The 26,487-nt window shown below is 43.1% G+C and overlaps 1 protein-coding gene across 1 annotated transcript in view; it reads right to left on the bottom strand.

The window, feature by feature from the left end:
* TPH2 (tryptophan hydroxylase 2) overlaps positions 1-26,487 on the bottom strand; it is an 83,334-nt gene that overhangs the window by 16,234 nt on the left and 40,613 nt on the right. The window contains exon 8 of the mRNA XM_010988215.3: positions 19,595-19,721. Within this exon, the coding sequence (XP_010986517.2) occupies positions 19,595-19,721 (127 nt within the window). The remainder of the gene's footprint in view (positions 1-19,594; positions 19,722-26,487) is intronic.

Raw genomic sequence — 26,487 nt, 5'->3', positions numbered from 1 at the left:
GAGCCTCTAAATGAAAATCACTGTAGCTCTCGGCAGATCACAACTTAATACATTTTTTTAAAATTTATATTTGTTAAATCCTACCGCTCTGAGCTCTAGTTGAGATTATAAAAGTAGCTGAAGATATGGTCCCTATGCTTGAGAAAGAGACAATACGCATGGGGAGACAGGACGAATATAATAATAATGCTATCATTTTATCCCACCACAAACTTCTGTCTTAAAATTGCAGTGTGCTTGCCTGTCTCCGAAGACAGGGATCTGAAGCTTGTGTCAGACTTTGAAGGATAAATGGGATCTTAGACGAGTCCCGGGAAGAGAGGCCATTACTGGGAAGGGTACCGCTGAGGGGCTGGGGGAGTGGGGTGATTGATGGGAGCCCAAAATGCGAATCATAGGAAGATAGAGGTAAGTCAGATTATGGAATGTACCAGACCACAGGCTCCACTTGCCCCGGCAGAGACCGCCTAGTTCACCAGTGGTTCTCCTCCCACCAAGACAGACAAAAACAAGTCGAGAAAAAGAAGACAGTTGGGATCTGAGTAACGTCTTGTCAGCCAGGAAAAAACCAATGACCCTGAATTGTGAAAACAGCAATACATTGTCCTAGGTTAAGAACAGCCCTGGAATGAATTAAAATGTAAAAACCTAAGCTCTGAGGAAACATTATGGTAAACCTTGTGGAAAATTAATCATTAAATGTAAGAGGCACATCCGTAGGGAAAAAAAAAAGCATCAGCAGAAAACGTTTTTGAAGAATCCATTGACACAGGCGATTTTTAGCAGCACTGTTTCAGTCGGGGCTTTCCTGTGTGTTTCTTAACTACCCTTTCCTGTATCTTTTTGGCGGCTTTCAAGTACAAATGGATGATTTGTCTACGTGACCTCTGGCCATTTCAGTTTTACTGCCCCTTCTTCAGCATATCTGAGAGCCTTTCCAACTTCGAAGGAGGCCACCTGACTTATTATCATTTAACACTTACTAGTTTTTATACCAGGCTTGAATGGTACTTTTTAATTAGAAAAATAAAAAAGAAGCATCTCACCCTCTGCCTCCTGCTCATGGACTAACAGGAACGACAAGCCTCCACTAAACATCAGTGCTGCCCAAGCTGTTGGTCCAGCCCGAAAACGCCAACAAAACCCACTCCAAGACACTCCGTCCCCAGGGCTCGACGTCAGGTCACAACGGCCATGTGGTGGCCTAGTTACAGGCTTTCACAGACCCCACCATCCCAGAGTGCAGGTCCAGACATCTTCACATGGCAGAAAAGACCCGCCGGGACCTCACCCCTGCCTCCTCCAGCCTCATCTTTCAGCCCTTTCGTCCCGATTGCCCACCCCTCAAGGGACTCTGCGTGCTGCAGACCAGCGGGCTCTCCAGTTTCCCGTCCAGCCTTTGCACACGGCTGTCCCCTGCCCAGGATGCTCCGGTCACAGCTCAGCCCCTCGGCCTAATTCCTGCCAGCCTGCCAGCCCGCCAGGTCAGGGGGTCCTCCTCTACCCTCAGTGTAGCACGTACGGATCCAGACAGAAACTTCCAGTCTTCTTGCCTGTTCCCTCCACCATACCCTGAGGTCCAGGACAGGGTCTGACTTGATGCTGTTGCTTCAAGGCTGGTCTCTGACACCCTACATGACAGGGAGCAGGGACTCTGCAGATATGGAAGGAAGGGGAGAAATGGCTAAGCAAGAAAGGATTTCCCAGTGGGCCCATCTGGAAGATTCCATGCCAATCTTCCAGATCAGTAACTCCTACCCTCAGCACAGCTTCCAATATTATAGACTTTTTGAAAAGATGAAAATCCCTCCACTGTGGCCATCAAATCATGTTTTACTTTCAGCTTCAGAGGCAGACTGGTCCCTTGACCTCTGTCTATGTCCCACGTGACACCAGCCCGTGGGCCTCGGAGCCCGCGAGGAAGGGACGAGCCAGCCTCCCTGCGGGCCCTCGGGAGCCGGGATGACGTCTGATGGGCAGGTCTCTCGGGCAGAGGCTCAGCAATCTTGTGGTTTCGTGGCTCCTGGCCTCCATTAGCAACCCTGAACACCCAGGGATTCTGACATCTGGATCCTCATCCGATCGTGTCGGGGGAGGGGGATGGTTTTCAGTTTGCCGTTTCTGAAGATTGCACCATCCAAGAAAAATGCCCACTGCGCTTGGCCAGGGTGGGAGGAGTGGGGCTGTGATCCATGCAGCCCCTGAAGTGCCCCACAGCCCAGATGGTTCAGAATGAGCAGCCCTGCCTGGACCTTCCTGCATCAGACCACAGCACGTGAGAGATGCTGCTGCCTCCTGGAGATGAACTTATGCGATGACCAGCCGTCCGATTCTGTTTGCCACAAAAGTCTGTGGCTCTTTCAAAAGGATACTAGGAGCACAAACAGGCTACTTTCTAATGCCTCCTGAACCTGCCGGTATTTGGGTTTCACAAATCAAAGGCTTGTTTTATATTCAGTTTTTTTCCCAGGACCCTAGATGTTGTGCATGAGTCTCAGCGCACCGACGCCCTGACCAAGCGATTCACAAGTGTGGCTCTTCTTTTACAGAAATCCCATCTATTTACAAACGACCCTTTGCTGAACTTACTTTACAACTAGCTACCTTGAAATGGCTAAACTTCACTCTGAGGACTCACACACACACACACACACACACCCATCATTTTCGTACCAGGTGCATGGATCAGCGTTCCATTTATATAGAAGTTTCATCTGCTTTGCACAGAAGAGCTACTTAAGCAAATGCTGTAGGTTTGGCAGTGCCCAAGAACTGACTTTTATAACCTAAGCAATGCTGAGCACCTTGAAGGAGAAGAAAACTGATGAGGACTCTCTCAGCCGTTCATCGCGTGGCCTGCCCTAAAACGTTCTGCATCAAATCACACATTCTCCCCAGATGTGGTGATTTTAAAGGTCAGCTCTCCAAGGCGCGTATGAAAAACGAGGTTTTTACCGACTCCCAAGTGAGCCGCGGGTAGTCACCACCGCCTTTAGAGGGCCGTTTTATTTTTATTCCTGCACTACGGAAAGCAACACCCTCCCAGACATCAGGACTAAAAAGCCGGCACTTTCTCGGCTATTTCTTTCCAGGCAAGACCAAAACTCTTGGGAAATGATTATACGTCTGAAAACTGGAGAGAAAGGTGCATTTAGTAGGGCGAGCCACTCTCGCCGCTCCATTGCACTGAGCTGTCCTCTGTATTAGGTTTTTGTTCATGAAGTCATGTTTCTTTTCCAGTCACTAACCATCACCAGTACCATCATCATCTCTCACACCCAGAGCCGACACTCACCATCTGTACGTGCAAATGAGGTTGAAAAGATTTCCCTATGAATTGGGGTCCCTGTCACAATGGGGGCCTGTAGGTAATTGAAACTCTAGATGGAATTTCAGCTCAGTTGAGCTGCCCTGGCTTTACTAATAATCACTGCCAGTGCCTGAAGCCTCCACTCTGCCACCGAGCGAAACCCCTCACAGCGTGATCACAACAGCCGCCAGAGGCAGAAACTGTGAAGGTAACGTAACATGGTGGATTAGAGCATCGGCCTTGGAGCGAAAGGCCAAGGTTCAAGGGCAGGTTCGCCTCTTTTTTGACCTTAGGAAAGTTAGCCTTTCTGAGTCTCAGGTTCCTTGTCTGTAAGATGGAGAAAATAAAATGAATAACTAACATTTACTGAATTCTTCCTACATGTCAGTGCTACGCGCACACACACACACCCCATTTTACAGATGGGGAAACTGTGACTTAGATCAAATAACTTAGGAAAGTTTAGGGGCGAAAGTGTTGGATTGGAACCAATTGTGCCTGACCCCCAACATCCCTGTTTTTGTACCGGATCACACTGCCCACCTCTGTTCTCGGTGACTGAGCGCTGCAGGACCTAGGACTTGATATTTATGCCACTTTCTTGATAATTGAGCTGGGTGTGTGCTGGGAGAGATGGGGGCCTGTCTAGCTTGCCTACAGTCATCCTTCCCTGGCTTGCCCTGGGGGAGATGCCTTCAGTCTCCCTTGTGGCCCCTGGACCAGTCACATGGCACATCACAGGTCTGTCACACTAGAAACTAGCCATGACAGGAAGCCAAGTCTTCCGAGTCTTGCCAGTGAAAAACAGCACTGCCACTAGCCCAGCTCAGGAGAGCTGAGACTGGGATCGATAAACTGGGTTGGAAATGAAACACATCCTGTTTATGTTAAAAAGTCATATTAAAAAGCACAAAACTAAATACTGCGTTGTATTGCTTTAAACTACAGCAATCTGCCTACATTGGATACAGATGCATTATCTGACAGGCATAAAATAGACCTGGTAAAGGACAGCAAGAATTTGTGAGACAGTAAAGAATGGTACGATCTGAAATATTTTGGTGCTTCATGACAAGCTATTTTGCCAAACTGGTTCCGGCTCTGGCTACCAAGAGAAACTGGGTGTTTGCTGCTGCCTGGAATGCCAGCCTCTCTGTTCCGTCTCCCTTCTCCTCACCAGCAGAGTCTCCTAGTCAGTAAAGGGGGAAAGGCAGATATCTGAAGATGAAATTTCACTTCCCAATTCAGTATCATATGTCCCATCTAATGGGAACAGCAACTCAGCTCTGGCCAAGTGCGTCTCAGGTAAAGGCAGACTGTTAGAGAGGCTGGTCTTTTCAGGAGAAACTGGGAGTCTGGGCCTTTACATGAGAACCTCTGATGTGGATGTGCTGGCCATTCTTTACATTTAAGCAAGACATGAGCTAAATATATAATTTTTTTTTCTTCCACAGACATTAGCCGGAACCCCCAGGACAACATGATTTAAAAACCCTAAATCTAGCTTTGTAGCAATAACTTGCCTCCGGGACTCCCCAAGTGTCTGTCTCTGCTGCCTCGCCTGCTTTTACACCTTGCCCTGACATCCTGAACTCCTGAGAAGTGGTCTGGTGCACCAGATCAGGACACAGAAAACCCAGATGCCCAGCCTCTGCCCTTATTTTACTGTACGACCTCAGACAAGTCATTTCACTTGTCTGAGCCTCCCTTTATGCATCTCTAAAATGGGGATTCCTTTCCTTGCCAAGTGTTTACTGGGCACCAATTGTGTATATAGCACCATGCGGATAGCAGGGAGTGTGCTTGGGGGTAATGAGTCCTGCCCATCCTCCAGGGCCACTGCGGGACTCTAATGAATACATACATGCCAAATGCTAAATCAATGCAAGACGGCTCTGATTCTACAGACTCCCCTTCCTGAGAGGCGTGGGCTTCATCACAGGTCAGCAGTTCCTGAATCCCAGCGGGAAGAGCTTTGCAACATGAAGACAGCCCATTGGGATACAAAGGTTTCCTGAAGTATTTGCATCTATTCTCTCAGCAAGCATATATATGATAGCAAATTAAAAATTACCAATTTGACTGCTGAGAAAGTCTTGCCCTAGGAACCACCTTTGATTCCTCTCCCCGAAACTGACCTAAACACCCTCCTTTCCCTATCTCTGCACTCAAGTTATACTTAACTGCTTATCTGCAGCCTTCACTAGACTGTAAGTCCCCAAGAAGCGGAACCATGTCCACCTGTCTCACAGTTGAATTCCCGATGCCTCCCACATAGTGGATGCTCAGTAAATATTCACTGAACGCTTTCAGAGCTCTGGAAAAGATCGGTAGTAGGAATCCAACAAGGTCATGCCTTTGCTAAACTTCTTTGCAAAGAAGCAGAATCCAATGGCTCTTTTCAAGCTGACGATAACCTTGACTTTTACCTTGGAAGAACTCTTCTTAATTATATCTGAGAGACAAAAAGGTGAACAGCCCCAAAAAAGTTTTGTGAGAGCTATACATTTACATGTTTCTAAAGTATGTCATATTAAAGTATCTCCCCTTGTTTTATTTCAGAGAACTTTTAAGCCTTGCTAGTTCATAGGACGTCTGCGTATATACATGGAGACACATCCAAAATGCCTCAGAACTTGAGCAAGCAACATCTTTGGGAATTCTTCCAGTAGTTTCTTTGCATACTTTTATGTTAATGCAACCATTTTACAGCCAAACTGTGAATACCTGGCTTAAATTCTCAGAAGGAGGAGCAGCCAAGATTTGAAACCCCAAATTTACGGCTTTCTGGGGTTCCTAAGGGAGTGTTGCCTGTACCAACGAACAGCATTACTCCTCACCTGCTTGAAAAGCACAGACAGTATCTGTACATTTGTTTTCCCCACCTGCTTCCTGCAACTTGCCTCACTCCACGTTCACTCAGGGGAGGCCTCCTCCCCCTCCAGGGAGAAGTTTGACATCATTTAGGGGAGGCCTTACCTTGATCATTTATGGTTAAAACACTTCATGTTGCAAAGCAGCCTGCTGTCTCCAGCGAAAACCCCTTTGTAATAGAAACTGCACAGTCTGCATTTCTGAAAGGAAAACCTGAGTTGTTGAAAGTCAGAGAATTAACCAAGGGCACACTAAGAGCAGAAATTCTCTCCAGGGGCCTCTCCTGCAGTTGAGTCTTACCAGCATGGTCACCTAGATACTTAAGAATGAGGTCATGTCAAACACACTAGCCGGTTTTTACTGAACACTTAGCACTGGGCTGAGCAGAATTACAATGTATTATCTCATGAATCCTCAACAGTTCTACAAGGCTGGATAGCATTATCCTTCTCATTTTAAAGATGAAGAAACTAGGGCACTGAGAGGTTAACTAACTTATCCAAGGCTGCCCAGCCGGTAAGTGATGGACCCGGCTGCGAATCCAGGTAATCTGACCCTAAAGCCTGCACTCTGGACACCCAAGACATACTGCCTTGCTAGTCGGTCCCTAAAGTGCACAGGCTTAAGGAAAACCACATGGTGTCGTATATATAGTAGGGTTCACTATATTTCATCCCAGCTTTCCCTTTTCCTCCCTACTGGTATGATTACCTGAGATCAAGTGCTGTGGGAAAGGGCGTTTATGATCTTACTCAAAAAAAGAACAGCAGGAGGGGTGAACATTGATTAAAGCAGCACTCACTAATGGGGACAAGAACAATGCAAAATTTGAAGACCAAAGATGGAAATACATAGGAAAACCAAGTTTTTTTCAATTTTAAAAAGTGCTATCCGCTCATTTTTTTCTCCAAAAAAAAAAGGAAAAGCAAACGAAACTCATTAGCTACATCTGATGTTTCCTAAAACACTTTGCAACTTAACCTGAGTGAAAAGTTGTAAGTCCGTAAGTCTAGAGTGCTTCCAATTTCTTCTTCCTTCTGTTGATGTAAAAGATAGTCTCTCCTGACGGCACAAGTGTCCGATAAATGGATGAACATTCCTACTGCTCCTTCTTCCAGAGCCAGGACTCCCTTTTACTATGTTTTTATTTGACGTGGTAAAATGACTTTTCAGAAAAACTAGGAGGCTATACACCAAAATGCTAACGCTGGTTATCACGGCTGTGTTGTTACAAATGATCTTTACATTCTTTTCCTTGCTTATTCATTTTAAAAAATTTTTTTCTACAATGAATGTATGTCACTTTTGTAATAAGGAAGAGAAACGAAGGTTTTTGCAAAGACTTCTCGTAACGGAAGCCCTAAATCACCCTGCCTTCCCTCCACTGCCGAGGGAATGGGGACTTTTTCCCGGTTTTACTGAGATATAATCGACACCCCTGACTGCATGAATTTAAGGTGCACAGCATAATGGTTTGATGTACGTACACTGAGGAATGGTTACCGCAAGGAGTTTAGTGAGCATCTATTATCTCGTATAGAAAAAGCGGGAGAAAAAAGTGTTTCTGTGATGAGAACTCTTAGGATTTACTCTCTTCACAATTTTCAGGATTTTGTGTGGACGCTAGAAAGGACAGGCTTTCAGACTGATGTGGCCCCCCAGGCGATTCAGTCCTCCCAGTCCTCTCAGCATTTCTTCCTTACACCTTCTCTAGACCAAAGCCCTCCCATGACAGCATTTCCATTTTCTGGGAAACCTCTTCCCAGTATGAAATCCACCCATCAGAAACAGTCCAGAAATGCCCATCCTGACCGTGACAAGCATATAAAACTCGAAGCAAACTGCAGTACATCTACAAAGGGAGCAAAGAGATTTTTAATCGCTGTGTGTTCCATCCCATGTCGTGTTTCTCATTATGCTCCCATTCATTGTGGCTCGTAATGTACAGTAATACATTTTACATCTACTAAATGTGTTCTGGGTTTTTATATCACAGTTCAGAAGAATAGCTTTGGAAATCCTTTTGACTCCTTTATTTGAAAACTACATTTGTAGAATGAGGTAATTAAATTCCTATAGTTCGATATAACATTATCTCCACTATTCTAGCTCATAAAAAAAAAAAAATCCCAACCATCTTCTCTCTGCTTTTGCTAGACATGGAATTACAACACAAATATTTCTGTTAATACAAGTCTAAGATTTTGAAAGCTGACTTTATTGTAGTTAAACCAGAAAATTCCTTCTTTATGGAAATTAAAATGACTGCACAAATCTTCTGTGCTTGAAGAATGCATTCTAGCTTACTTTGAGAAGAGAAAGTAAGTAGGACTCAATGTCAGGGCTTCTGAATCACAGGGAGGCGTTAGCTCTGGATGAAGAACTCGAGAATTTAGGGGCGTGAAATTAGTCAATAATATGACTAACTCCTCTGGTGCAGTTAGGGTTTGGGGGGGTAAGGATGAGATCAAGTGGTGTCAAACATGGGGATGATGTAGGTAACTGCACAGCCTACATCACAATATTTCATTCCATTTGCTCCTCATCCAGCATCAAGGGGTAGACGAACATCTCCACTTCAGAGAAGATATTTGAGGCACAAATAGGGAATGCAATTTGTCCCTGAGTAGAAGGTTAAGAAGTAACAAAGCCGGCACTCGTGTCCTCAAAAAGACCAGAGATCACAGGTGTTGGAAAGGATGTGGAGAGAAAAGAACCCTCGTGCACTGTTGGTAGGACTGTAAACTGGTGCAGCCACTGTGGAAAACAGGATGGAGGTTCCACAAAAAATTAAATATAGAGCTACCCTGTGATCCAGCAGTTCCACTTCTGGTTATAGAAACAAAGGAATGAAAATAAGATTTCCAAGAGATATCTGCACTCCCAGGTTTATTGCAGCTTTATTCAAAATAGCCAAAATAAGAAAACAACCTAAGTGTCCGTCAATGGATGGATGGATAAAAATGTGGTATGTTTGTGTGTGTGTGTGTGTGTGTGTATATATATATATATATAACTATATAAAACAGAATAGTATTCAGCTATGAGAAAGAAAGAAGTCCTGCCATTTGCTACAATGGATGGACCTTGAGAATATTATACTGAGTTAACAACTGTCAGACAGACAAATACTATTATATCACTTTATGTGGAATCTAAAAAAAGCTGAATTCATAGAAACACAAATTAGAATGGTGGTTACCTGAAGATGGGGATGAGGGGAAATGTTGGTCAAAGGATGGAAACCTCCAGTTATAAGACGAATATGTTCTGGGGAGCTAATGTACAGCATGATGGTTATAGTTAATAATATTGTATAATATACTTGAAAGTTGCTAAGAGAGTAGATCTTAACTGTTCTCATCACAAAAGAGAAATGGTAATTATGTGAAGTGATGCAGGTGTTAGCTAAAACTATGGTGGTGATCATTCTGCAACAGATAAGTGTATCAAATCAACACACTGTACACCTTAAACTCACCAGTGTCGTAAGTCAATTATATCTCAATAAAGCTAGAAAAAGCAAAGCGGGCACTCAAACCCACTTCAGGTTCAGACCCTTCACCCCACATCACACCACACCACCTACTGCCCATCCACACATCCCGAATTCCATCTTTATCAAGTGCTGAGAGACTCCAGCTGCGGACTTGTGGTGCTACTGTGCAGTAAAATTAAGTCGGTACAGAGCTTAGCACAAGAACAGAGAATGAATGGGTACCAAAGCAGCTCTATTTTTTTGCATTTCCCAATATCTAAGATAGGTTATTGAGGTTTTTTTTTTTCCTCATCTGCAATTGTATGATGGTTCCCTGAGGACCCTAGGAAATAGTTACAAATGATGAAGATTTGAGTTGCAAAAATGCACAAGTATTCCAGACTGCAAATAGATTTGTGTCTAAACAGAGTGAGCAACATACAGCTAATTTTTTAAATTTCAGATAGCAGCAGTGGTCTCATCATAAGATAAACAGATGACAAACACCTACCACGGCAACAATGAATTTGTAAATGAAACATATACAGACAGAGCCAAGTAATCTGAGCTCCAGTATCAAAGTTCTCAGAAGAGAGTATAGTCAGAAGGGAGTGTGGCCTTGGAGCATCCAGGCAGAAAAAAACCTAAGGAGGGGCTGATGAAAACAATGACAGAGGACAGGACTGAAGCCTATGGGGCTGGTTAAAGAAATATAGTGCTCCATGCAAGGCGAGACAACTGTCCTATATTCGCAGAAGACATAAAAGGGAAAGTAATGAGTTGGAATAGATATTATTAACTTTTAATTAAGTTACTCTTAGAAATAACACACAAACTAATCATCCATCCAAACATCTCAATTAAAAATGCGTAAGACGGAATTCCTTCCAGCCTTTTGTCAGCTTTGTATCAAATGATCCAAACAGCCCCACTAGTTCAAAGACTCTACATGGAATAAATAAGCCTGGGGCTTATTTCCAGCTTTCTGTAGAGATACTAAAATGGTCATTTTTAATGTCATCCCTCTGCAGAAAGAAGTAGAGCTGGGCATGTCTTTTAAAAGCCGGTAAGTTCCCCACCCCAGACAGGTAAGCAAAGTCATGAGAGACCAGGGAAACAAGCTAATTCTTCCACAAGCAGGAAAAAATTAATTAGCAAATGTAGCCAACTAAGGTTAGTCTTACAATTACACTTCTAATGTGAATTATAGTCAATTATTAGTTTAAGGCTGACTGTACAGTTCATTACTGCTCACAGCATGAGAAAGTCCTGCTTATACCTGGAAATTCAAACACACTTGATTTATGGCCATCCAAAGCCCCAAACAATGCAAACTTTTTATTTGGGACAAATAAATTATTTGTTTTGATAAACTACAAACAGAACCCTATAATATTAATTTTTGACAACCCTTTCCTACCAAAAAAAAAAAAAAAAAAGAAATTAGCTGGTGATCAGGTCTCTGCTTACAGTGAATTTCACCTTTTCAAAAACATTCTAGATTTGTATCTCCCACACTGTGCTCCTTGGAATATTAATAGCTTGGGATGCTAATATGTGTCCCATAAAAAGAGACTTTTGCAACCATATAACGTACTTTCTTAATTTTCAAGTTCCCTTTTTCACATTTTAACATTTCTAAAATGGAGCTTCCTACAGCCAACGTCAAAATTTTTGCCGTCTTTTCCCCCCTGAAAAATAAAAGCCACTAAATTAAGGGTATTTTCTACAACCGACGGCATCTGAAATGGAAGAAACACGGTCAGTTTGGAAAAATTATTTTTTTTACCACTTGTGGAGATACGCTCTGCACATTGTCTTAGTAAAGGCCTGGAAAAGTCTTTAAAAACGAAGCTGTTTATGTAACCCAGTGTTTCCCAAATATTCTAGGAGAGAATATTCCATTCTATCAGAGACCCCATAGTAACATTTCATGAGCCTCAACGTCCTGGGAACACATCCTGGGAAAGACTGGCCCTTTATCCCCCTTGGCCAAGACTCTTCTCTCATCAGCTTTACCAAGACCCAGTGACAGAAGCCCTTCATCAGGACGTGAAGGTAAACATGTTTCCTGGTTGAACTGAATACAGGACCTAACTAAAACTCTCTGTAGAGCGAAAATTCCAACTGGGCCAGAGGCCGATTTATTCTGCTTGGGAAACATCTGTGGTGTGTTCCTGCTGACTGCTTTATCCAACAAGTGATGCACAGCTTTGTCTGTTTCAAATGCCTTTATGATGTAAGAAATGAATGGACCAAACTGACGCCACCTGCATCGCAGGAGGCGTTGCACTGTTTGGGGAGAGGCGTCAAAACAGCAAATGACCTGGCGCTCAAAGACGCAAGGGTCCATTTTCAGGCCCCAAATAAGTGCTAAATAAACTCACGTTGTAATAGGGAAGAACAAATCTGACTCCATATTAGACCTGTCCTTTGGCTCTAACCCTGTGCTCTGTTTCCTGGACTTAGTCCTAATGGTTCTGCACCTTTTGTAAAAGAATGCTGCCTACAGCCTGAAATAGACAGGACAGCCCATTCTCAACGTTCTGACCTTCAAGGGTATAACATTTTCCCATTCCTAGGAAGATAAAAAGTTGCAGAACAGAAAATAACATTTGCCTTGGTGGAGGTTTACAGGGACATCGTGGCCTGACCCATGTGGACAGCTGTGAGAACAAAGGATTCCGACACCAGGAACTTTGCAACAGCCAACTACACCACCGTCTCCCCTTTTTAGTATAAAAGGAGCCTGAATTCTGACTTGGGGAAGATGGTTCTCCAGGGTATTAGTCTGCCATCCTCTTGGTCTGTCGGCTTTCCGATAAAGTCATTATTCCTTGCCCCAGCACCTTGTCTCCCGATTTACTGGCTTATCGTGCAGCGAGCAGTAGGAGTTTGGACTCGGTAACAGTGTCACAGCACACCACATTGATCTGGCAATACCCTGTTAACCAAATTCTTAGAAAAAGTATTGAATATGTAAATAAGGCTAAGGGATCACCTGGTGTCTTTTGAAAGACAGACTCAAGCACTGTCTGAAAGGCCAACCTGTCTAACAGGTCACCTGCTTCTCTTGGACAAGAAGCATCAGCATGACCTGGGATCTTGTCAGTAATGTCAAGGCTTCCTTCCAGACCTACCTGAACAGAATCTGCCTTATAACAGGATGCCTACGTTATTTTATACACATTACCATTGGAAAAGCACTGATCTAGGGAATAGATCCTTTGTCTGACTTCCTATTTACTATTGATTGAGGCTCAGATGCTGTGAAGTTAGGTGTTAATTCTGTGAAGACTGATGAGCTGCAAGTCATCTTTGTCCAGGCGACATGCAAATGATTTCTGCCAGGTAGAAAAGATAACGTTAAGGTCACAGGGTTTGCCTTGTAGAACATAAAGTCTTGTGCACCTTGTTCCAGGATTCTTTCTTTCAGTGACTGTATCTTCTCGGTCTCTCGAATCCTCCTCTGAGCTAGATTTACCATCCTGCTTTCCCCTCATGAAGGAGTTAAATAAATCTCTGACACATACTCAGCACACATGTATGACAGTCATGCTCATAACTGTTTAAAGTTCTAATTCAAAACCAGTCACCTCTCAATAGCAGTAAGATATTTCAAGTGAACACAGTAATCGCTGTCTTTTCTTGGGAAAAATAGTCAGTGTCCAGCAAGCAGTAACTGAGAACGTCCAATATGATGTAAAGATAAATCTAGCAACGGCCTGGTCCCTCAACATGCTACCTGGTCTAATGTACAATCCAACTTTAAATACGAGGGTTGACAACTAAGAGCCTGTGGTTCTGTTTCAACGTGCAGACATGATTTGTAGCCAAAGAACATTTTGTTTTGTTTTAATTTTTGAATTTGAAGGCCTTTAGATACAATGCATATTCTCCAGTTCTCCACAGGCTCAAATTTTCCTTATTATCCTCCATCAGGCTCTTTTGCACATGTCTGCTACCTGTCTAGTCCCTGACGGCATTTAAGTTTACTGTCCTTAAAGAGGACACTAATCTACCAAACCCACCAAAGCCAGCATGACAGGGGTAAGTGGCTGGTCTGACAATTACAGCACATGCTAAGCAGCCCTCACTGGGATTATTTTTGCATATCTATCATGCACAGACCCCGGACAGCTATGATGAGGATGAAAAGCGTGTGGCTGCCAAATCCAGTCGCCTTATTCATTATCCACCAGAGGGCAAATTATTTACGTGGAAAACAATGCACTTCAAATACATTCGCCAAGCACCATCATCAATTCCTTCAGATACAAAAGAGTTCCGTTTAAATGGGTCTCAGGGAGTAGAAACCATTGCCCACATAAAACAGCGAAGATAGCTCCATTCTCAAAAAATGAGCATTATTAAAATGTCAAAATAAATACCATGCAGAAATGCAGCAAGAAGAGGCAGCAGCTATAGGCAAGAGACTAGTGCCTCCAACATCAGAGCCACAAGTTCAAAAGCAGCTTTGGACAAAACAAGAGTTTGGCGGCACCCAGCACGTCTAGGGGAGGCTGTTTTCTCCCTTAGATGGATTTGTCTGCAGCACATCACAGAAAGTTATTAAGTGTCTACTTTCCCAAGGCACGACTCTCTTCTTCGTAAGTGCTTAAATTCACTAAACCAGGAAAACCAGGCACTATATAAACAGAGTCATTAATAATATAAATCTCACCTAGAGTAAAAGAATGATACGGGCTGTCTCATTGTTCTGTATAAATAGTGCTTTCTGTGGTTTTCCATCTGTCCTCTCTATGGATTTTTCTCCTTTGGTACATCTCATCTCATTTTATTCTAGTACTTTTTCAGGGGACTTAATGGGAACAACGTAGAGGAAATCAGCTAATAATGCCTCCATTTTTCATCAGGACAGCTGAGGCCTCAACCAACCCCACTCTCTCCCCACCACTGGGCTTTCTACGCCTCCCAGCCAGGCCTTACTTCAATCTCTTAGTCCTTGTAACTGGGTCATTAAGGTGGGGAGCCCCATGAAAAGACCAGCAGGACCCACAGGCAGGGCCACTACTTTCCCACCGGCGCCATCCGGTTCCCTGGCCTGGTGACATTATCTCACTTTTGTGCTTCTGTAAAATGGCTTGCTTCTAGGAAAATGAAACTTACCCCTAAGATTCTATTGGTCCATTTCTAACACCTCATTTGCATATGTGCAAACCTAGCTCGCTCCTGATTGGTCCATTTCTAACACCTAATTTGCATATTGTGGGGGGAAAAAATGAAAACCTAAAACTATATAAAAGCCTGTGTAAACCTACAGACAGGGTCCAGAGCTTAAAGCATTAACTCCTCTGGCCCCGCTGGTGTAATTAACCTGAGTTCTCCAACCCTCCGAGTGTCGCTTGGTATCTCACCAGGATTCAGGTTGTTGTAACAAGTACATGGCTTGAGGGTCATTCATATGCATGTCATCCCGTAGGTCACTTATTCCCAGGTTTACTTTGAAATTGCCTGACTGGAATCTGTGTTTTCTCTCAAGACTATCTTCCAGCAGTTTTCCATTCACTCTGTTTTTAACTGCGGGATGGGATGTGGTTCTAGAAGTCAATGGCAGTTAGAGCATCATTTCAGAGAAAAAAATATCTCCCTAGCCTCCCACACCTCGAGTCTACCTTCCTCTATATTCTCCACATCACACGGAAAAAGCTTCCCAAATTTCTTCTTTCAAAGTAAGTGGGCAGTCCCTAAAACTGGAAAGAATTAGAACTACAAGGTTTGTGAGAGACAGAAAAACAAAGAGAGTTGAGGTGGGGGCTCATGCCATATCAGGAAAGAAATGAGCAGACCAGGGAAAACCATGGTGAGGAAGCTGCCCAAACTGTCCATCGCATTGAGAAGAGGCCCCAAGTCTTTTGCGTTACAGTCATTTGCAAGTTTACACTCTGGTTTTTGTAACTGTCAAAGCCACTGCGAGGTTCCAGATGTGTGGGCTCCCTCGGGAGGCACGTGATGCTCCCCAACCTGTCACCAGTTATTTCCAGTCAGAGAAGAGCCTCTCTGCTGGCCCCTGCTCCATTCTGAGTCACAGTCTCTGACACTGGACTCAGAACCCACACACACTTAGAAGACTCCCCTTAAATTCACCTCTAAGTATCTGCTTGTGTATATGAATAAAAACTAACACTGACCCTGAGTTTTCCAAATTTTTATGTACTAGATCATGAGTCCCTTGAAGCAAGTACTGCCTCCCTGTCTTTTCCCTATTCCTACTTCATGGTACTAAGATTCTTTAGCCACTTAAAGAGTATCTGTTGACTTAAATTGGCTTTTGCAGACAAGCAGGTACATTCTAGGGAAAGAACAATGAAAGAAGAGGAAGAGAGAGAGAGAAATATGACTGATGATCTAATGATCTCTCAGAGATGGAAATGGTTTTGGATGCTGGAGCTAGGGCAATCCATGGCCAAGGATGTTGGAATCATGCTAAAGAGTGTAAGTTCCAAAAGGAAACTTACATCCTAGGAAATTTATTGGCCCTAGTAAAACAGGTCTCAAGGTCAAGTACTAATTTTTTCTTGCAAGTGCAAAAATAGGAACAAAGAATAATGGCGCCCTAAAGATGCCCTCGCCCTAATCTCCAGAACTTTTGAATATGTTATTTTGGTAGATATGACTAAGGGTATGGCCCTTGAGGTGGGGAGAGTATTGTGAATTATCCAGGGGGACCCAATCTAATCACCCAAGTCCTTAAAAGCAAGAGACCTTTCCCAGCTATTATCAGTGAGAGAGAGACATGACAACAGAAGGAAGGTCAGAGGGATGCAATGTTGCTGGCTCTGAAGACGGAGGAAGGGGACCACAAGACAAGGAACACAGGCAGCCTTGAGCAGCTGGAAAAGCAAGGGAAGGGATTCTTCCCCAGAGCCCCAGAGAGGAACACACCCCTGCTGACACCTTAAGTTTAGCCCAGTGAGAACTGTGCCAGATGTCTGACTTGATGAAACTATAAGACAACAAATCTGCATTGTTTTAAGCCATGCTTAATTTGTTTATGGGAACAACAGAACGTGAACACAAAAGGCCACCCTTGGCTCCACAGGTCCCTCTGAACTAACGAGCAGGCCCTCCCTGTGCAGCCCCCAAACCAGAGAGATCTCCTGCCCTGGGCTGAACCTGCCCCTCTCCCAACCCTCTCCCACAGCCCCACCACCTGGCCGAGTTCTCATCTTTCTAGACTCAGCACCAAGTTTCTCTCTTCTGACAAATCTTAGTTTTATCTATATAAGCTATGAATTTCTGAAAAGTGAGGACCCCCTGTCATATTCTTTGTAAATGTTAGTGTGAGTGATGAATTAATTAATCATCATTAATGGTGTGTAAAAATAAGGGACAATGAAACTGCTTTCTTGTCATTGCTTTTCAGAAAGAAATAAAGATCACTCACTGGGACCCACCTACATTCACATCCATGAAGTCCTACCTTATTCCTTCTCCTCCTCTCTTGGGACACACACAGTCACACAGTCACACAGTCACACACTCACACACTCACACAGCCTGGCAGAGTTGAATCCCAGTCTGTAGCTGTTCAGAGTATGACAACTAAGTAATATATTCATCTCTGATCAAGAATATAAGCTGTCAGATGACTGAACAAAGAAGTTGTGGTATATTTATACAATGGAATACTACTCAGTCATAAAAAAGAATAAAATAATGTCATTTGCAGCAACATGGATGGAACTAGAGATCCATCATTCTAAGAGAAGTAAGCCAGAAAGAGAAAGAGAAATACCATATGATATCACTCATATATGGAATCTAAACAAACAAACAAAAAGAACACTATGAACTCATCTACAAAACAGAAACAAACTCTCAGACATAATAAACAATCTTAGGGTTACCGGGAAAGTAGGTGGGAAAGGATAAATTTGGGAGTTTGAGATTTACAAATTTACAAAAGCCACTACAGATTTTAAAAAAGTTTCTTCTGTAGAACACAGGGAACTATGTTCAATATCTTGTAATAACCTTTAGTGAAAAAAAAAATGAAAACAAATATATGTACATATCTACATGACTGGGACATTGTGCTGTACACCAGAAATTGATACACTGTAATTGACTGTACTTCAAGTAAAAAATAAATTAAAAAAAAAAAGAGTACAAGCTGTCAGGGGTCAAAGGCTGAAACCAGAAAATTTCAAAGGAAACTTGAAAGGCACAGAAAAGTTCCAAAACATGGAGTTTAAAGCCAAGGCTAAGATGTGAGAATCAAATAACAGAACTTCTCGTGTGGTGGTTTTAAAATACGTCTACAAACACTTTGACGCTGCTTTCTCCCAGTGGTGGAGACTAATTCTCCTTCCCTTGAGTGTGGGCTGGAGTGAGTCCTTTCTAATGACGAGAATACAGCGGACGTGATCAGAGAGTATCATCAGGTCACAAAAGGCATTACAACTTCCTCCCCTCAGTATCTCTCTCTCTGCTCACTCTGGAGAAAGTCAGAGAAGATTCCAAATTTGCAGACATCTTACAGGCCCCGCCCACATCTTAATGGCAACCTCAAGACAGCCCCTGAGCCAGAACCACTCAGCTAAGCTGCTTCTGAATCTCCAAACACAGAAACCGTGAGCTAATAAATGTGCGTTGTTCTAAGCCACTAAATTTTAGAGTTATTTGTTACACAGTAATAGACGGCCAGTCTACATGAGACACCACCCCTAGGGCGCTGGTGACAAATTGGAAGTTACGATCCTACAAATATATTTTCCTCAGCTCATAAGTAGATTTTTTTATGAGCTGAAATTTTCAAATCATTAAATTTTATTAAAAAAAAAAAAAAAACAACTAGATTTCCAGGCTGTCTCAAAATTTTGGAGACCCAGCAACACAAAGGCCTACATTCCCATCCTGCCACTGTCTGCTGTAGAGGAGGTGTGAGGATGCTTGCCTGTGTTCACCGTGGTCCCCACTGACCCCTACACATCACCTTACTGACGACAACAGCATGGCTTTTACACCGCTATTTCTCTTTTAGTAGAAAAATATTTCTCAATTCCTGTATTTCTGTCAAAAGTAGAAAACAGAAGATATACTGAAAGGGTTTTGTGTCTTAAGAAATCTCAGAGAAAACTTATTTCTTGGTGGGAAGAAAGAATATTCCCGCATGACTAATACGCCATCGGTGTGCATCTGGGTCAAACACACACAATTTAAGAGTCTCTTTTTTCTTCTGCTAATAGCTTTGCTCATTAAGGCTCACAGACTGGCCCCTGTAGGTGAGTTTGCTAAACTTGCTCTTACTTACTCTGGGTTCTTTGAAATGGGACTAAGATAAGGCATTTGAGCTGACTAGATATAGTTCTTCAGTAGATTAAAGGCAGCCACCAACATTACGCATTTCCTTTCATACCACTTAATTTGAGAAGATCCTTGCTATTCAAATTATGTCTGACCACATCCATGTTGACTAGTCAAAGATAATCCCAAATACAACCCCTACTTTACCATAAATACACACTCTTACTAGTACTAATGTTTCTAGGAAATAAACATCGAACCAGAACAAGAGTCAGCAAATTGCAGCATACAGACCAAATCCAGCCCACCGCCAGCTTTTATAAATAAAGTTTTATTGGAACACGGCCACGCTTAATGATGTATTGTCTGTCGCTGCTTCTGCACCACGCTGGCTGAGCTAAGTAGTTATGACAGAACCCTCACGACCTGCAAGCCTAAAAGATTTACTATCCAGCCAATCCCTGAACAAGAAGGATAAAATACAAAGATTGTGACAGTTAATAAGCCAAGAACACATGGTGCTTCAAAGGAACACAATGTGAGAAAAGTCAAGTCGCCTCCAGAATGTCTGCCTTCTCAGTTACACTCACTGACTCGAATGCGTTCCTCACCTTACAAGTGGACCGAAAGAGAACGGTTTTTTAGGTTGAAAAGGAACTCACCGTGGCTAGTTTCTGAACATCTTCATCTGATGCTCCCAGAGACGCCAGGCCTATTTCTTGTGAAAACTGAGCAAATTTAGGATCTGCAAGTAGTGGCACGTGTCCCAGGAGTTCATGACATGTGTCCCTGACAAGAAAAACATCACAGAGAAATGTCACACGCGTGCAACTATGACCCGCAGAACGAGACTTAAAATTCGAAATATAACCTGGTTACTATAATTAATTACTGCTACCAAATTTCACCAATGCTGACTTTTTAATCACATGTTAGCATCTCTGAAATCCAGAGGCATCTTACACTCAATGGCACCTTGAATCATATGATATACATTATTTTTAACAAAAGAATAGCGACTGCTGTTTTCAAGGGCTTATATGCCAAGCATGTGGTAAGTGTTTTACTACCCACATTACCTCTTTTCATACTCAAGAGAAACTTAGAGAATTAAAATAACTTATTAGTGCAACATTCTACAGATCAGGGGTGGGCAAACCACAGCTGCAGGCCACATCCGGCCTCCTGCCCGTGTCTGCAAATAAAGTTTTATCGGAACACAGCCATGCACATTCACCGATGTGTTGTCTACAGCTCCTTTTGGCTAAAACGGCAGAGTTGAGTAGCTATGACTGAGACCACATGGCTTGCAAAGCCTAAAATATTTACTAGCTGGCCCTTCACTGAAAATGTTTGCTGACTCTTGCTATAGACAGTGATAAAAGCCAAAATTTGAATCCAGTTTATCATGATTTCTAACCTCTTGTTCTCAATTCTTAAATTACACTGCATCTCATGTTACACTTTGCAGGCCCTGGGAAACATCAGAGAGTCACATAACTAGCTCCATCACGAACTAGCTCTTCCCATAGACAATGTTTCTGTCCATAACACAATGTTTCTGCCCATGACACCAGCAGTCCCCTGGAGCCTGCACACTGGAAGACCCTCCCAGTCCTCTGCTTTGACTAGCCCGAACTAGGTAAGAACAGAAGTTTATATTCTCTCATTTGCCTGAGTTTCCTCTTGGAGCCAGATGACCAGGCAAAGGCAGGTATGTGTCACAATGAAGCAAGGCAGACGCCCTCCTGAATCACTGCCGTGAATCACAAACTATTTCCTGATACCGGGCTATGTTGGAATGAGTTCCCCTATCACTCTCTGGGAATGGGTCAAGAGGCAGGAATATTTTATCTTCTTGACAACTAATTAGCCAGGTGGTAATTGAAAGATGTTTCCTGGTTTCACCTGGGCTCCTCTGAAGCATATCAAAGAGATGCAGTAACATAAAAGCCAGGTACTGCCACCGTTAGGACAAGTATAAAGTAAGCTGCATGGTCATATAGTTGAAGCAAGGGTAGAAAGTGGACGCCAACACAAAACAGAGGGTGTTGCTCAGTCAAAAAATCTTGTTTCCACAACTCACACCACATGGCCAACCCTGGACAGCCACTTCACAGATACATCACATTGAAAAGGTGACCAAAAGAGAATGTGTGGACATGATACTAAAAGAAACTCCAAGTTCATTCCCCATCAACTGTGGGCCAATAGCCTCCTCTTTTCCGCTGAAACTGAATTTGTGGGAAAGATTACGTAATGGTTACTCTCCAATCACATTGCTTAAGGTGGAGAATCAGACCCATTGGATTTTAGGGCATAAGGGGAATTTAAAAGTTACCAGAGCCTCTCATTTCACCTCTGGAGAAATTAAATACAGAAGGAGAAAAAAAAGAAAGCTAACAGTCACCAAGCTCCTATTGTGTGCTGGGCACTGTGCTAAATGTTTTCAAATCCCTTTTAGTAATTTCATCTTTGCTTACAAGAACTCTTTATTATCCCCACTTGATAAATGGGGAAACTAAAGTTCAGTACATTTAAGCATCTTTTCCAAGGACACACTGTTAGTAAGACACAGAGACGGGTGGGGGTATAGCTCAGTGGTAGAGTGTGTGCTTAGCATGCATGAGGTCCTGGGTTCAATCCCCAGTGCCTCCATTAATAAGTAAGTAAATAAATAGACAAACCCAATTACACCCCCGCCACCACCAAAAGAGACAGAGACAAGATTTGAGATCAAATTCCTCTGACTCAAAGCTATGTGTTTTTCACTCTGCTGGTGGAGTAAATGAGAAGGGGGTGTGTGGCGCACAGCCTCAGTTGTGGGGAGAGAGTTTAACCAAGCTGCTTAGCACAAGTGAAAGTGTAGTCAGTGCGTCCCAAGTCTCCTTTCCCACCACTCAGTCCTTAACCCTCCAGATTACCTGAGGAGCCTTTTAAAAAATGTCAGTGACTGGGTGCTACAGACAACCAATCAGGACTGTCGACGATGGACCTGAGCATCTGTATTGTTTTAGAAGCTCCCAGAGAAATCGTAAGACACAGCCGGGGTGGAGACCCACTGTCGTATCGGAGGATGCTCGAGCTCTCCTAGCAGGCTTCAAGCAACTAGTACTTACAACTAAAGCTAAATGCGATGATGGAATTTTGAGCTGCCCGTGTTTAATGCCACTAAAACTACATCAGACGGACATCCATGTACTGAGGAATAATGAACGGTGGGTGAACTTTCATGACTCCGCCACATGCATCCAGTTCCATTCAAGGTCTGATACTTCTCTGCTGAGAATGGACCCTGTAGACTCTTCTGCGACCAGTTTTTTTTTAAAGCTCATGCAGTCGGCACTGATATTGGACTCGAGGGGCCCATCATGGATAAATCGGAACATCCCCACTGCAGCCTACATACTAAAGCACCTCTACGGATCCAGACAGAAAACATGACAACAATAATTCCAAAATCAGACTAGGTGTCAAACTCCAGGGAAATACGAAAGATGGTGAGTCTTAGCTCATAGTACGAATAAACAAAGTAAGCAGAAACTAAAATAACAACTCTAGTGGCCAACACATCGTCTTGAATGCTATGGGCCAGGCACTGTGCTGGGTGCTTTATAAAGTGAGAATGAGATGTGTCATGGCTACTGTGGTGTTGGATTCTTGGTGCAAAACTGGATTTACTTTTGAGCTTGTTAAATACTTGAAGGAGACAGTGTTCTACCTCCCTAGCTTTTAGTGGAGTCCAAATGCTTATAGGTAGACAAGAAAGTAAAAAGTTGTCAGTTAAAAAGGAAAGAAGAAGGAAAATACCAGAGATCCAAAAACATTAAGGAATCAATTCTTTGTGGTAGAAAAGGAACTATCGCCTGGGTTTTAAGTTAAAGTGTCATTATCAGAAACCTGCAACTTACCAACATAAAACCTTTATTAGCATTACAACGACAAGGTAATCTGACCATACACAGGAGAGAAGAAATTATAAATTTGAAAGAAAAAAATCATACAATATAGCAGAATAAGTTATATTGTCTCATTAAGAGTGAAAGCCTGAAGCAAGAAGTCTAACAGAATTCCTAATGGGACGTCAGGGATTTCTAAGTGGAAGTGATCACGCTGTACTTCGCTGGTTTGCACCCTCTTCGCTGCTCGGTCACCTGGCAGAGACGCTGAGAAGGACCCACTGTTCAGATCCCTGAGCGAGTGGAGATGCAGTATGCACAGTAACCCCACGTCTCACTGAGCCTAGGCTCTGAGCACCTGTATTTCAGGTCCAGAAACAAGATTATTAACTTTTGTGGAACATTCTCAGAAATAAACGCCGGATTGTTCTCATCCCAGTGTCTCTGGCTAAGGCATATGGTGTAGACAAAGGAAACCGAAGTCCCTGGACACTCTTCAAACAGCAAAGAAAGATGTTTCATGTTGCTAATTAAAGTGATGAATTAATTCTGAAAAGTTGACATTATCTTTAGTTTCTATGAGACGGGAGGACTTAAAGGCTGGGCTGACAATGACTCGGGGGCTGAAAGAGGTTTCAGGCTATCGGGAGTCTGAGGGAGAAGGCTGAGCCTTCTCTTCAAACTTTGTTACCAATTAAATTCTGTTGGGCTGGAATCACGCTATTTCACACTGTTTCACAAAGTGCAATAGCCATTAAGTCCTGCATGTAAAGAAGCTCGCGATCCGCACGCAGGCTGTGTCATCCACAGCTGGACCCCTGAGCATCTAATTATGAACAGGTTTCCAGTGTGAGTTCACAACCATCGCCTTATCTCACCAGATCTCTCTTAAAAGATTCAATTATTTAGCCATAATTGCACCTGTCAGCACATGCAGCCTCCAATCTCCACATCGGCAAACTTTTTCTCTTTTTAACTCATCCCTTTGATGCATTTTCGCCTGAATAGTGCTTTTCAGAGCCCTTTTCACAAAAGCGCTCTGTTCGCTGGAAATGTAGGACCTTTCAAAACGGTTAGCACTGCAAAACATCATGTCTCCTTCTGAAAAAAAAAAAAAGAAGAAGAAGAAGAAAAAAATAGAAAAGCTAGAGCTGGTATCAGACACTACACTTTGGCTGCTCTAAATTGGAATCTTCTCTGATAAGCCCTGTTTAGGAGGATTCTAAAGCTTACAAAGGGACCTGGGCAAAATGCCTCCAGAGAATTCTTAAATCATTCTGAGAATGTGGTGATCACTTTGCTGCTGGGAAAGAAGGGTGCCAGTGGTTAAGTTCAAATTCAGAATGAGTCTGGCATTCTTCCCCCTTTATCAGTCTTCAAAGCTGATGCCTCGTGCTTCGTGTTGAACAACTTTTTTATTTTTGCTGTAAATTAAAGCTTTTGAGAAGCAATGAGTGTGAACTCAACGTTTGCCTCCCATCCCAAATCAGCACATCGGTCTTTGAAGCCCGATTTCCATGGATTTTGTTTGTTCTGCGTGACACAGAAGCCAACACTTCAGCTAAACCAAGAAGAGAAGGCAAGGAAGGTGGGGCGGGGGCGGGGTGGGGAGTTTGCATTGATGAAAAGAAGCAGGAGGGTGAGCTGGGAGCCAAAATAGGGTTTGGGGTTTTTTTGTGTGTAGGGGGGTAGGTTTCCAGCTTTTATGCAACATTTTATGGGTAAGTGCAAGTTATCTGGGATGACACATCAGGACACATTGAAAAGGGGGTGACTTGGTTTGTTCTCACTGCACTAAGGATGCAATAATGGGAATTAATTTGGTATTGAGGGAAGTTTTGGGTTTTTTTTTTTTTTTTGAGTGCTCGCTTTGGAGCCATATACAGAGTTTCTTTAGATTGAAAATAGCATACTGTAAAATCTGGCCCAGGTAAGACTGTAGGCAGCTCTTATGATCACTCCCTCTTATGTCCCTGTAAGAGTATAGAGAAATACCTGTGTGGCCCTCTTTTTATGAAGCCGTGCACCTGGACCCTACCCTGGTGGAAACCTTCCCTTTTTCCCCCTGGGGATCATAAGGAAGGCCACCAGTGTTACTCTTCCTCGCTGCAATTCTTTTGAGACCAGCAGAAGACATGACCGTTATTTTTTTTGAAATTTAGTTTAAGAAGCACTGATTGTGTACCCATTAAGTACAAGTGCTATGTTAGGACCTGAGGCTTAAAAGCAAGTAAGACATAATCCTAGAATAACTCTTAGCAAAAGTCACCTCATGGTTCCATCAGAGGGCAAACAGCAAGTACTAACTTTCCTGATCCAGGGAAAGAAACGGTTTCCAGTTCTCACAAGTATCAGTAAAGGGCTACATGGGAAACTGTCCTCGGGTCCCTAGTTCCTCATCATCTCAGACAGTTCTTATTTCTTAAAGAAACAGGAGATTTTTAGCTCTTTCCCTGTCTGCCCCACAACCACTAAATTCTCACTAGATCTTGAGGAAGCAATGTAACATAATGGTTCTAAGTATGTAGTCTGGAGTCAGACCTAAGTCCGTGTCCCACGTTCCTGTGTAATCAAGGCACTTAGAGCAGTGCCGTGCAACAGGGCTTCCTGCAGTGATGGACATATTTTGTATCTGCGTCGTCCAACGTGGTAGCCACTTGGTACAGGAGTTCTTTTTTCTTTTTTTAAACATTTTTTTAATTGAGTTATAGTCATTTTACAATGTTGTGTCAAACTCCAGTGTAGAGCACAATTTTTCAATTACACTATCTCATGGAGTTCTTAAACAACATCATAAGATCATGCATTGGAAATACAAGTTCCAAACAAGTAATATATCATCACACAGTAAATCATACTGACACTAAGTCTATTGGACTTCATGAAGCGTTGCCCTTTTGGAAGATATTTTATCACTTAAACAAGCAGCAGTAAGTTTCTCTAGAACGGAGGCCATGCCATGTTCCTCTTTGGGTTCCTGGTGCTTAGACAATCCTGACACACAACAGATGTTTAATAACTGCTTTGTGAACTCAACAGAATAAAGCAGAGGTGGTGGGGCCCTCTTGCACCAGACAGAGGTAAACCCAAGTGAATCCCAAGCGTGGTTTTCCTAATTTCCAGTGTAGCATCAGGGCTCTGGACTAGATCTTGGTTTTGCTGTCTTCTAGTTGTATGACCATTGGGAAATGCCCTGACTTCTTTGAACTCTAGGATTGCCATTGGTTAAAAAAAAAAAAAAAAAAAAAAAAACCTGCTGACCTCACAGACATGACGGAATGACACCAGACAGACAGACCAGGCGTGGGGAACGTCAGAGCCTTTTCCCTCCTCTCTCGTGGTGGCATCTGTACCTGTCAACCAATGTCATTCTCTACACAGCAGTGAAGACGCACAACCATTGGTGACTTCTTCCTTGCCTAAAATTCAGTCACTCTGAACTTCTTCTGAACTTGTCATTTAAAAGGCAAATATTCCTTAAAAAAATTTTTTTCCCGGTCATCTCCATTTTTCACACCTGAAGGTATCTACATGAGCTTCTCCCTGACAACGCAGCACCCAGGGGATACAAACTGTGATTCGGGGGTGGGTGCTTATGAATGCCGATGCTGGATTACAGGCACCGCACAGGGAAGGCAACGCTTGTGGGAGTGAGT

The sequence above is a fragment of the Camelus dromedarius genome, chromosome 11, assembly GCF_036321535.1.
Source record: "Camelus dromedarius isolate mCamDro1 chromosome 11, mCamDro1.pat, whole genome shotgun sequence".
Lineage (NCBI taxonomy): Eukaryota > Metazoa > Chordata > Mammalia > Artiodactyla > Camelidae > Camelus > Camelus dromedarius.
The sequence above is the reverse complement of the archived record's forward strand: the minus strand, read 5'-3'. Positions and strand labels throughout refer to the sequence as shown.